This window comes from Thalassophryne amazonica, unplaced genomic scaffold (genome assembly GCF_902500255.1).
Source record: "Thalassophryne amazonica unplaced genomic scaffold, fThaAma1.1, whole genome shotgun sequence".
NCBI lineage: Eukaryota > Metazoa > Chordata > Actinopteri > Batrachoidiformes > Batrachoididae > Thalassophryne > Thalassophryne amazonica.
In genome coordinates this window covers 3,247-15,628 of record NW_022986549.1, presented here as the reverse complement: position 1 = coordinate 15,628, position 12,382 = coordinate 3,247, and the positions used below count along the sequence as shown (strand labels likewise).

The window sequence follows — 12,382 nt, the reverse complement described above, 5'->3', positions numbered from 1 at the left end:
CATTCGTATTCGCTTTTATGGGGGGAAGGTTTGGTGCTGATTGGTTTGTGCGCTGCCCTGACCCACAGGAATATTAGCAAGACGGCTGCTTCCAGAATTTTGTCCCCTCATCAGTCCGTCATAATTAATGAGTTGGGCAATGCTGTGTAATCTCAGACTGCGTGAACTCTTGAACTCAAACGCAAAATGGATTAAATCTCGGAGCAAATCACTGCATTGCATAAGATTGTACTGCTGAGGACCACAGAATATTCCTCATAAATTTGGACTCTTGATGGGCAGGGGTGCAGTAAATAGAATTCTGTATCTCTCCGCCAAACATCAACATGGCAGCCTTATCGGCTCCTGAAGGCCAAATTCCCTGCTCTTCCCCCAGAAGGATCTACAGCCTTGGTAAAGGAATTCGGTCCCCCCCCCTTCTCATCTACCCCCCCCCCCAGCCTGCTGTTGCCTAGCAACATCAGACTTTACACACACACGGACAGAAATTGACAGAAATTTAACTCATCTGCACACGACGCATGTCTCCCTTCCTCCATCCCTATTACCCCCCCATGTCTCTCCACTCCCCCCACCCTGGCTTCCTCCTTGCCACCTCGAAGGCAGCGCAGTTTTTACTGCTGCAGCCTTCAACCCCCAGGCTGGACGGCACAGGCCCCTCCTGCTGCGGCCTTCACCCACTTTGCCTCAATTCGGATGACGGACTGCTTCAAGTTTAGTACACATAAATAATGTCAAATGTATATGTGTTGTCTTTAATTTTGATGTGTGCCATTATTACAGTAAACAAGTAATAATTGTGGATTAATTGCTGTATCTTGTCTGAGGTAATTGGAGTGTAAACGTAATTGCCCTTTTTTGGGATCAATAAAGTTGTCTGAATGTTGAGTCAATGGATAGATTAAATTCAGCATTTTAAACCACATTTGATAAGGCTGCACCTCCTCGATTAAGGCCACGCCTTCCCAAGGCACAGTCGCCTTGGTTCAAAGGTTACTTGCGTGACCATAAGCAGAAGACTAGAGGGTTGGAACAGAAATGGCGTAGTTCTAAATTAGAGGTGTTCCGCCTTGCGTGGCGGGATACTATTTTACATTATAAGCATGCATTACTGGCTACAAAGTGGACCTACTACTCTGAATTCATCAACAAAAACAAACATAACTCAAAGTTGTTGTTTGACACAGGAGCAATTTTCATTCATGGACAACCACCTGTAGTTCGGTCTCCTTTTACAGCACAAGATTTCCTGGATTACTTGGAGAACAAAATAGAAGACATTAGGTTAAACATATCCCGGCATGCCTTAACCCAGCCACTGCACCCTGCTATTGAGGTGGGTCCACTCTTGGGCCGACTGTGCTGGAAACTATTAATCTCTCATTAACTTCTGGATCTGTTCCTAAATGTTTCAAATTTGCAGTGATGAAACCATTACTTAAGAAACCTAATCTTGAGTGTATTATCGGCCGATATCAAATCTGTCATTTTTTTCTAAAATTCTGGAAAAAGTGGTGTCACAGCAGCTCGTAGACTATCTTACTGAGAATAATCTCTTTGAGCCACTGCAGTCTGCTTTTAGAAAATATTTCACAGAGACGGCTCTCACTAAAGTGGTGAATGATCTTCTGCTTACAATGGATTCGGACACCACTACGGTTCTGGTGCTGTTAGATCTCAGTGCTGCATTTGATACAGTGGATCATCATATTCTACTTGATAGGTTGGAAAATCATTTTGGGATTACTGGGAGTGCTCTTGCATGGTTGACATCATACCTGTCTAGTCGTTCTCAATGTGTCTTGCACAATAACACTACCTCTAGCCTTAGTGACATGAAATTTGGGGTTCCACAGGGATCTGTCTTAGGCCCTCTGCTTTTCTCCCTTTATCTTGCACCCCTCAGGCATAGTCTGCGGAGTTTTGGAATTACCTTTCATTGCTATGTTGATGACACTCAATTGTACAGGCTGATAACTGCTGATAATCTCATTCATATAAAATCCCTACAGGATTGCCTTACATCAGTGAGAAGCTGGATGTCTGGTAATTTCCTGCTTTTGAACTCAGACACATGCACATATGCATTTGTTTCCTCTCAACTGGATTATTGCAGTGTTTTATTTTCTGGGTTGGCGCAGTCCAGCATTAGGGGTCTTCAGTTGGTTCAAAACACTGCTGCCAGACTCTTGACACAAAGCAGAAGGTTTGACCACATTACTCTCTATTTTGGCGTCTCTTCACTGGCTACCTGTCTTGGTGAAATCAGCTTTTAAGGTCATGCTACTGGCCTATAAAGTTGTTCACGGACTGGCACTGCCCTACTTGGCTGATCTACTTAGGCTCTATGTACTGGCCCGGGCTCTGTGTTCACAGGACACAGGATTGCTTTGTGTCCCTAGGGTGAATAAACGTCTGCGGGAAATAGAGCCTTTTCCTATCGTGCCCCGGTCTTGTGGAATGATATCCCTGCATTGGTGAGGCAGTCGGACTCTGTTGAGACTTCTAAGTTCCAATTGAAAACACATTTGTCTCCACTGATGCCGATGAAAATCCAGGGTACAGATATTGAGACAGCAAGGGCCTTAAGACGGCAGTCAGATGCACTGAACGTCTTTGTTTTCATGTAACTCACAGCGGTTTCGAGCTGACTTCAGTTGTCTTGCCACACACTTATCTTGTTCACTCCAGTCCCTAGTCAAGGACTCATTTCTCCCGTCTCCAGAATAACAGCCTTTCTTGACAAGCCCTGGTTCACATCTAAACTCCGGCAGCTCCATCAGCTCCATCAGGTGGCTTTCAGAGAAGGAGACAGAGACAGCTATAGAGGTGCAAAGTACAGATTTAGCAAGGAGGTGGCAAAGGCTAAATCCATGTACAGTTCACGTCTGCAGCAAAGGTTCTCTGCCGACGACTCAGCCTCTGTGTGGAGGTGGCTGAAAGAGATCACCAACTACAAGCCCAAAGCACCTCGTTCTATTGACGAACTGAAGCTGGCCAATGACCTGAACGTCTTCTATTCACGCTTTGAAGACAAGGACTCACACCTCCCCACCCCCCACACAACTGGATATTCAAACACTCTGGACCTCCCCCCTCTCACTGCTGCCCTCTCCACTCCCCCTGTTGCCCTCTCGGTCCAAGAGGATGACATGAGGAGACATTTCAAAAGGCTGAATCCACGTAAGGCCCCGGGCCCAGACTGTGTCTCTCCTGCCACCCTGAGACACTGTGCTGATGAGCTGGCCCCAGTCTACACAGGGATCTTCAACACCTCCCTGGAGTCATGCCATGTTCCAGTCTGTTTCAAGTCCTCAATCATAGTTCCAGTCCCCAAGAAACCACGCGTCACTGGACTTAATGACTACCGTCCTGTGGCTCTCACGTCTGTAGTCATGAAGACCTTCGAACGCCTGGTTTTATCCCACCTGAAGTCCATCACCGACACCCTCCTGGACCCCCTGCAGTTTGCCTACAGAGCCAACAGGTCTGTAGATGACGCCATAAACCTGGCCCTGCACTCCATCCTGCAGCACCTGGACTCCCCAGGAACCTACGCTAGGATCCTGTTTGTGGACTTCAGCTCTGCATTCAACACCATCCTTCCAGCTTTGCTCCAGGACAAGCTTTCTCTGCTCCACGTGCCCAACTCCACCTGCAGGTGGATCACAGACTTCCTGACGGACCGGAGTCAGCGTGTGAGGCTGGGAAAGAACGTCTCGGGCTCTCAGCACAGGATCTCCAGAGGGCTGTGTCCTTTCCCCTCTGCTCTTCTCCCTGTACACTAACTGCTGCACCTCCAGCCACGACTCTGTAAAGCTCATCAAGTTTGCGGACAACACCACCCTCATCGGACTCATTTCGGATGGGGATGAGTCTGCTTACAGGAGGGAGGTGGACCAGCTGGTGACCTGGTGCAGCAGCAACAACTTGGAGCTCAACGCCTAGAAAACAGTGGAGATGATCGTGGACTTCAGGAAAGCCACAGCCCCCCCGCCCTCCCTCACCCTCACCAACAGCCCCATCACCACTGTGATCTGTCACCGCTTCCTCGGCACCACCATCACCCAGGACCTCAAGTGGGAGTCAACCATCAGCTCCCTCATCAAGAAGGCCCAGCAGAGGATGTACTTCCTGCGGCAGCTGAAGAAGGCCAAGCTGCCTGTCCAGCTGATGGTGCAGTTCTACACGGCCATCATCGAGTCCATCCTCTGCTCCTCCATCACGGTGTGGTACGCCGGGGCCACAGCCAGGGACAGACACAGACTGCAGCGCATTGTGGCCTCTGCTGAGAAGGTGATCAGCTGTAGCCTTCCATCTCTCCACGACCTGCACGTCTCCAGGACTCTGGGCCAAGCAAGTCGGATCACAGCTGACCCTTCTCACCCTGCACACGGTCTATTCAAACCACTCCCCTCGGGCAGGAGGCTACGGTCCATCCGGACCAGAACCTCCCGCCATAAGAACAGTTTCTTCCCCTCTGCCGTTAGACTCATGAACTCCTCATAACTCAGTCACCTTAAGCTTTATCATTTTATCACGGGTCACTTTAGACAATGTACTTTGGTTTTTAATTGCACTCCTCCCACTGCACTGTTTTCTCTGTTTTTTTGTTGCACACAGCCTTTCATATTTCATATTTCTTTTTTTTTATCTTATATTTTATCTTATTTTGACACATATGTTATATTTTATCTTAGCATTTTATCTCTTCTTAATGTTGCACCATTGTACCGAAGCAAATTCCTAGTCTGTGAATCCTGTTCACTGGCAATGGCAATAAACTTCTTCTGATTCTGATTCTGATTATACACTTTATCAACCAACTTTTCAAATTTCTTTCAAATGGCTTTCTGTAAAATACTGTGGGGCACTTTCCCTCTATAAAGCTACCATATGTAAGGTTTAGTGTCATCTAGCGGTGAACTCATAGACTACGTTTACATGCAGCCAATAACCCTTTCATAACCGGAATATTAGCAATAACCCAGTTGCGCACGGCCATGTAAACACCCGCAAAAACCCGAATATGCTCATATTCCGGTTTTTAAAAACCCAAATATGACCCCTGGGTTACTCCTTTTCTAACCCGAATATCAGGTCATATAAACATGCATCGGAATATCCCCATAGAAATTAACATTATTTTGTGTTCTGCGCATGTCCTATCCACAAGGAATCTTGGTCTTTTGAGTATGGCAACTACTTGTATGCGGCACGCGCAACCCACCGGACACCACAAAGGTAAACAAGCATGGGGAAATCCAGACGCGGTAGCACAGCACCACACTTTTGGAGTGAGGAGGAAACTGAGTACTTCATTACTATCGTGAAAGACATGAATATAATGTCTGTTATTGACGGTAGAAAGAACTGAGATAGCAACATTTACAAGAAGGTGGCCGAAAAGTTACGCGAAGCAGGATTTGCACGAATGCCAGGGCAAATCAAGCACCGGTGGAAGACGTGTGTCACTGTTTAGATGGGATACTCCAAATGATACCAATGACCATGTATACAGGAGTAACTCTGTCTGCTTAAGCATGTAAACGGGTTATTCCTAATGATTCAGAAACCGGAATATTGACCTTATCCCCAATATTAACGGCATGTAAACGTACCCACAGATAGCATTATTCCTTCCTGTGTGACTGTGTGGTTATGGGACTTGGTATGTTTTCAGAAGATTGAGTGTTATGATCCAGCAGGTCAGTGCAGGATGCAGCACCTGCACCAGTCCACGACACGCACACATCTCAGCTGTTTGTGCCAGATTGACAGCTACCTTCCAGAGGTGGGGGGGCGGGGGGGGGTGTCACACCTGGATGATTTCCATCCAGGACTCAAGATGGTTCTGTAATGACTGCAGCATCAGTTAGACTGGAGACATTCTGGGCTGGATGTGGGACAGGAAGTAACCACGCCTGACCCCAGAGACACCAGCAGCTGCCTGTTCCATACTGAGCTCCTGAAATGGTCTTTCAGCTCACACTGTGACCTTCTCTGTCTCTCTGTTCTTCCAGTCTTCCTCCCCAACCACTCCTTCCCCCAGTCCTTACTCCCCTGTCTCCTCTCTTGTCCCTGCCCCTCACTTCACCTCCCCCAGTCCAAGTTCCTCCTGCTCCTCTTCTCCAGCAAACACCTTCTCACCACCTGAGTGGCTCTGTCAGTCTGACCCCACCTTCCTTCTCCCATCATCCTCCATTTACTGGAACTCAAACTGCCTGATGCAGAAAGAGAAGGGAGGAGGAGGAGGAGGAAATGTGCCAGAGGACAGGAAGCTGCAGGAGCAGCAGGAGGAGGAACATGTGCCACAGATACCTGAGATGAATGCTGTCAGGGAGCAGGACCTCCTTCATTATTGCAAACAATTTACCACAAAGAAGGAGGAAGCAGGGACTGATGATAGCTCCCCCTGCAGGCTTGGAGGTCAGTCTAACACAAACAATGCTGTTCAAATTATTTCACTTAACGTAAAAGAAAGAAAAAGCTGAAAACAAATCCTGTGACAGCTGCCATTAACATCACATATTAACTAAAAGAATTACAGAAAAAAAAAAAAATGCCAGACTCATGTGCTCGTACGCTCATTTGTTCTTGAAATCATTTTGGCCACAACTGGGATGTGCAAGCAAAACAAGCACAAATCAGGGTCGCATTTATTTTATGTCAATATAAAAGAATGTTGTGATTTAATTATTATGGATAAGTTGGATCTTTTTTCAGATATAAAACTGACCAAAATGCACCATTTAAAATAGAATTCCAGACCACCACAGTTTGGATCCTCATCACTCTTTGTGCACCAACATGTACACAACAAAATGTTCAGTCAAAAATGCAAAACAAAAATTTAAAAAAAAATATCTCATATTTTTTTTCTTCACATTTGTGACTTTATAATCACTTTAATACTGAAAAAGAGCACTACAGATGCAATGTTTGCTCTGAGAATGCTGATGGACAAGTACAGAGAAGAACAGGAGGAGTTACACTGTGTGTTTGTGGACATAGAAAAAGCTTATGATAGGGTGCCAAGAGAAGAGTTGTGGCATTGTATGAGGAAGTCTGGAGTGGCAGAGAAGTATGTTATGGTAGTGCAGGACATGTACAAGAATAGTGTGACAGCGGTGAGATGCGCAGTCGGAATGACAGACTCATTCAAGGTGGAGGTAGGATTATACCAAGGATCAGCTCTGAGTCCTTTCTTGTTTGCAGTGGTGATGGACAGGTTGACGGATGAGATCAGACAGGAGTCCCCATGGACTATGATGTTTGCAGATGACATTGTGATCTGCAGTGAGAGTAGAGAGCAAGTTGAGTCTAATCTGGAGAAGTGGAGATATGCTTTGGAGAGAAGGGGAATGAAAGTCAGTAGAAGCAAGACTGAGTACATGTGTGTGAATGAGAGGGAGCCCAGTGGAATAGTGCAGTTACAAGGAATAGAAGTGGTGAAAGTAGATCAATCAATCAATTTTTTTATATAGCGCCAAATCACAACAAACAGTTGCCCCAAGGCGCTTTATATTGTAAGGCAAGGCCATACAATAATTATGTAAAACCCCAACGGTCAAAACGACCCCCTGTGAGCAAGCACTTGGCTACAGTGGGAAGGAAAAACTCCCTTTTAACAGGAAGAAACCTCCAGCAGAACCAGGCTCAGGGAGGGGCAGTCTTCCGCTGGGACTGGTTGGGGCTGAGGGAGAGAACCAGGAAAAAGACATGCTGTGGAGGGGAGCAGAGATCAATCACTAATGATTAAATGCAGAGTGGTGCATACAGAGCAAAAAGAGAAAGAAACAGTGCATCATGGGAACCCCCCAGCAGTCTACGTCTATAGCAGCATAACTAAGGGATGGTTCAGGGTCACCTGATCCAGCCCTAACTATAAGCTTTAGCAAAAAGGAAAGTTTTAAGCCTAATCTTAAAAGTAGAGAGGGTGTCTGTCTCCCTGATCTGAATTGGGAGCTGGTTCCACAGGAGAGGAGCCTGAAAGCTGAAGGCTCTGCCTCCCATTCTACTCTTACAAACCCTAGGAACTACAAGTAAGCCTGCAGTCTGAGAGCGAAGCGCTCTAATGGGGTGATATGGTACTACGAGGTCCCTAAGATAAGATGGGACCTGATTATTCAAAACCTTATAAGTAAGAAGAAGAATTTTAAATTCTATTCTAGAATTAACAGGAAGCCAATGAAGAGAGGCCAATATGGGTGAGATATGCTCTCTCCTTCTAGTCCCCGTCAGTACTCTAGCTGCAGCATTTTTAATTAACTGAAGGCTTTTTAGGGAACTTTTAGGACAACCTGATAATAATGAATTACAATAGTCCAGCCTAGAGGAAATAAATGCATGAATTAGTTTTTCAGCATCACTCTGAGACAAGACCTTTCTGATTTTAGAGATATTGCGTAAATGCAAAAAAGCAGTCCTACATATTTGTTTAATATGCGCTTTGAATGACATATCCTGATCAAAAATGACTCCAAGATTTCTCACAGTATTACTAGAGGTCAGGGTAATGCCAACCAGAGTAAGGATCTGGTTAGACACCATGTTTCTAAGATTTGTGGGGCCAAGTACAATAACTTCAGTTTTATCTGAGTTTAAAAGCAGGAAATTAGAGGTCATCCATGTCTTTATGTCTGTAAGACAATCCTGCAGTTTAGCTAATTGGTGTGTGTCCTCTGGCTTCATGGATAGATAAAGCTGGGTATCATCTGCGTAACAATGAAAATTTAAGCAATACCGTCTAATAATACTGCCTAAGGGAAGCATGTATAAAGTGAATAAAATTGGTCCTAGCACAGAACCTTGTGGAACTCCATAATTAACTTTAGTCTGTGAAGAAGATTCCCCATTTACATGAACAAATTGTAATCTATTAGACAAATATGATTCAAACCACCGCAGCGCAGTGCCTTTAATACCTATGGCATGCTCTAATCTCTGTAATAAAATTTTATGGTCAACAGTATCAAAAGCAGCACTGAGGTCTAACAGAACAAGCACAGAGATGAGTCCACTGTCCGAGGCCATAAGAAGATCATTTGTAACCTTCACTAATGCTGTTTCTGTACTATGATGAATTCTGAAACCTGACTGATGAGTTTAAATGTTTGGGGTCAACTGTTCAAAGTAATGGAGAGTGTGGTAGAGAGGTGAAGAAGAGAGTGCAGGCAGGGTGGAGTGGGTGGAGAAAGGTGGCAGGAGTGATTTGTGACTGAAGAATATCAGCAAGAGTGAAGGAGAACGTTTACAAAACAGTAGTGAGACCAGCTATATTGGACGGTTTAGAGACGGTGGCACTAACAAAAAGACAGGAGGCAGAGCTGAAGATGTTGAGATTCTCTTTGGGAGTGATGAGGATGGACAAGATTAGGAATGAACATACGAGGTCTGTCCATAAAGTATCGTACCTTTTTATTTTTTTCAAAAACTATATGGATTTGATTCATATGTTTTTGCATCAGCCAAGCTTGAACCTTCGTGCGCATGCGTGAGTTTTTCCACGCCTGTCGGTTGCGTCATTCGCCTGTGGGCGGGCTTTGAGTGAGCACTGCTCCACCCCTCTCGTCGTTGTTTCATTGTCAGGAAATGACGGAATGATTTGGGCTTTTTTTCCATCAGAATTTTTTCAGAAACTGTTAGAGACAGGCAGCTGGAAACCATTCGAAATATCTGGCTTTCTGTGAAAATTTTACGGGCTTCACAGAGAATAAGGAGTGTTAGAGGACAAGCTGGGACATGCCTATCTCAGCTTTCAGTGCTTACCAGTTGAGTGAGTATAAGAGAAATTGTGGAGAGATAGGCATATCCCAACTTGTCCTCTAACACTCCGAAACGGAGGTGTTCCTTTGTCTCGCTTCATCAGCGAATCGGTCGTGACGCGCAAAGCCTCCGCGCGGCTTTCCATGACAAAATCTCTTGTTAAAAGTGAAATCTGCCGGAAAATGGCTGATGTCCAGCTCTTGTGATAACCAGAGAAATTGCACATGATGGTCCTGGCTCCACACAGCCATCCGTTTAGAAATGATGTGGTGGTTTCTGCCTCTCGATGGCGGCTCGGACCGCGGCGCGCCGTGTGCCATTGTGGGCCGTCCTTAAAGCTGTAGTAACACTCCTTATTCTCTGTGAAGCCCGTAAAATTTTCACCGAAAGCCAGATAAATTTTTCGAATGGTTTCTAGCTGCTTGTCTCTAACAGTTTCTGAAAAAATTCTGATGGAAAAAAAGCCCAAATCATTCCGCCATTTCGTCGCAATGAAACAACGACGAGAGGGGTGGAGCAGTGCTCACTCAAAGCCTGCCCACAGGCGAATGACAGGCGTGGAAAAACTCACGCATGCGCACGAAGGTTCAAGCTTGGCTGACGTAAAAACATATGAATCAAATCCACATAGATTTTGAAAAAAATAAAAAGGTACGATACTTTATGGACAGACCTCGTATCAGAGGGACAGCTCAGGTGGGACGGTTTGGAGACAAAGTCAGAGAGGCGAGATTGAGATGGTTTGGACATGTGCAGAGGAGGGACCCAGGGTATATAGGGAGAAGGATACTGAGGATGGAGCCACCAGGCAGGAGGAGAAGAGGGAGACCAAAGAGGAGGTTTATGGATGTGCTGAGGGAGGACATGCAGGTGTTTGATCTGCTGTGGCGACCCTTAACGGGAACAGCCGAAAGACAAGGAAGACTGACTTCATAATCTCAGAGAACATCAGTTTGTTTGTTTTTTGTTGTTTTTTTAATAATATTGTTCCCCTGATACAAATAATCAAACGTGTCTTTATGTTTTGTTGTGACATGGACTGTGGTTTTGTCTGTGTCACGCAGTGCTGCGCCGGACGCGCTCTGACGGCGCTCTGCTTCAGGAACCTCCTCTGGATCGGTTCCTGTCAGACAGCGTAATTCATTCCATCACCCCCCCTCTGACCTCTGACCCTGTCCTCAGCCTAGGTGTTGCCCACCAACCCCCCTGCACCCACAGAGGAGGCAGTACTCTGCACCACAAGCTGCTGCTCAGTGGCACTAAGGTAGAGTTCAGAAGAGTGCAAGAGAATGTGACCGAATCCAGAACTGCAATGAACCAGGACTCTAAAAGACCAACATGTTTGTGTTTTGGTTCAGGAACCAGAATTTAAAAATCAACAACTGAGATCCAAGACCAAGAGTCTGTAAGGAAACACACACACACACACACACACACACACACACACACACACACACACACACACACACACACACACACACACACACACACAGACACACAGACACACACAGATAGAGATAGAGACACACACATAAAGACACACACACAGACAGATAGAGACACACACATAAAGACATACACACATACAGACACAGACACACACAGAGACAGACACAAAAGACACACACATACAGACACACAGACAGAGATACAGACACACACACAGAGAGACACACACATAAAGACACACACACACACAGATAGAGACACACACATAAAGACATACACACATACAGACACAGACACACACAGAGACAGAGACACACACAAAAGACACACACATACAGACACACAGACAGAGATACAGACACACACACAGAGAGACACAGAGAAACACATATAGACAAAGAGACAAACACACACACACACAGAACTAGAGACACACACACATAAAGACACACACAGAAACACACACAAAGACACACACACACAGACAGCGATAGAGACACACACATAAAGACACACACAGAGATAGAGACACACACATTAAGACATACACACAGACACACACAGACACAAAGACATACACACATAAAGACACAGACACACACACAGACAGAGATAGAGACACACACATAAAGACATACACACATACAGACACACACACACACACACGGACAGAGACACACACAAAAGACACACACATACAGACACACAGACAGAGATACAGACATACACACACACATAGACACACACAGAGAGAGACACAGAGACACACATATAGACAGAGATAGAGACAAACACAGAGACAGACACACACACACAGACAGAAATAGAGACACACACATAAAGACACACACACAGAAACACACAGACACAAAGACACACACACACACAGACAGAAATAGAGACACACACATAAAGACACACACAGAAACACACAGACACAAAGACACACACACACACAGACAGACAGACACACAGAAACACACAGACACAAAGACACACACACACAGACAGACAGACACACAGAGACAAACACACACACAGAGAGACACACACACAGAGACACGCAGACAGAGACACAACACGCAAACAGAGACACACGCAGACACACGCACACACACAGACAAACACAGAGACAGACAAACACACACAGAGACACACAGACACA

General features: G+C 45.6%; 1 protein-coding gene across 1 annotated transcript; it reads left to right on the top strand.

The window, feature by feature from the left end:
- Positions 1 to 6,023: 6,023 nt before the first annotated feature.
- On the top strand, positions 6,024 to 11,198 carry LOC117506287 (the record flags this gene model as incomplete). The annotated part of the gene is made up of 3 exons (XM_034165776.1): positions 6,024 to 6,429; positions 10,833 to 11,032; positions 11,127 to 11,198. Coding segments are annotated over 3 exons (657 nt in total), but the record flags the coding sequence as incomplete, so codon positions are not given.
- Positions 11,199 to 12,382: the final 1,184 nt, after the last annotated feature.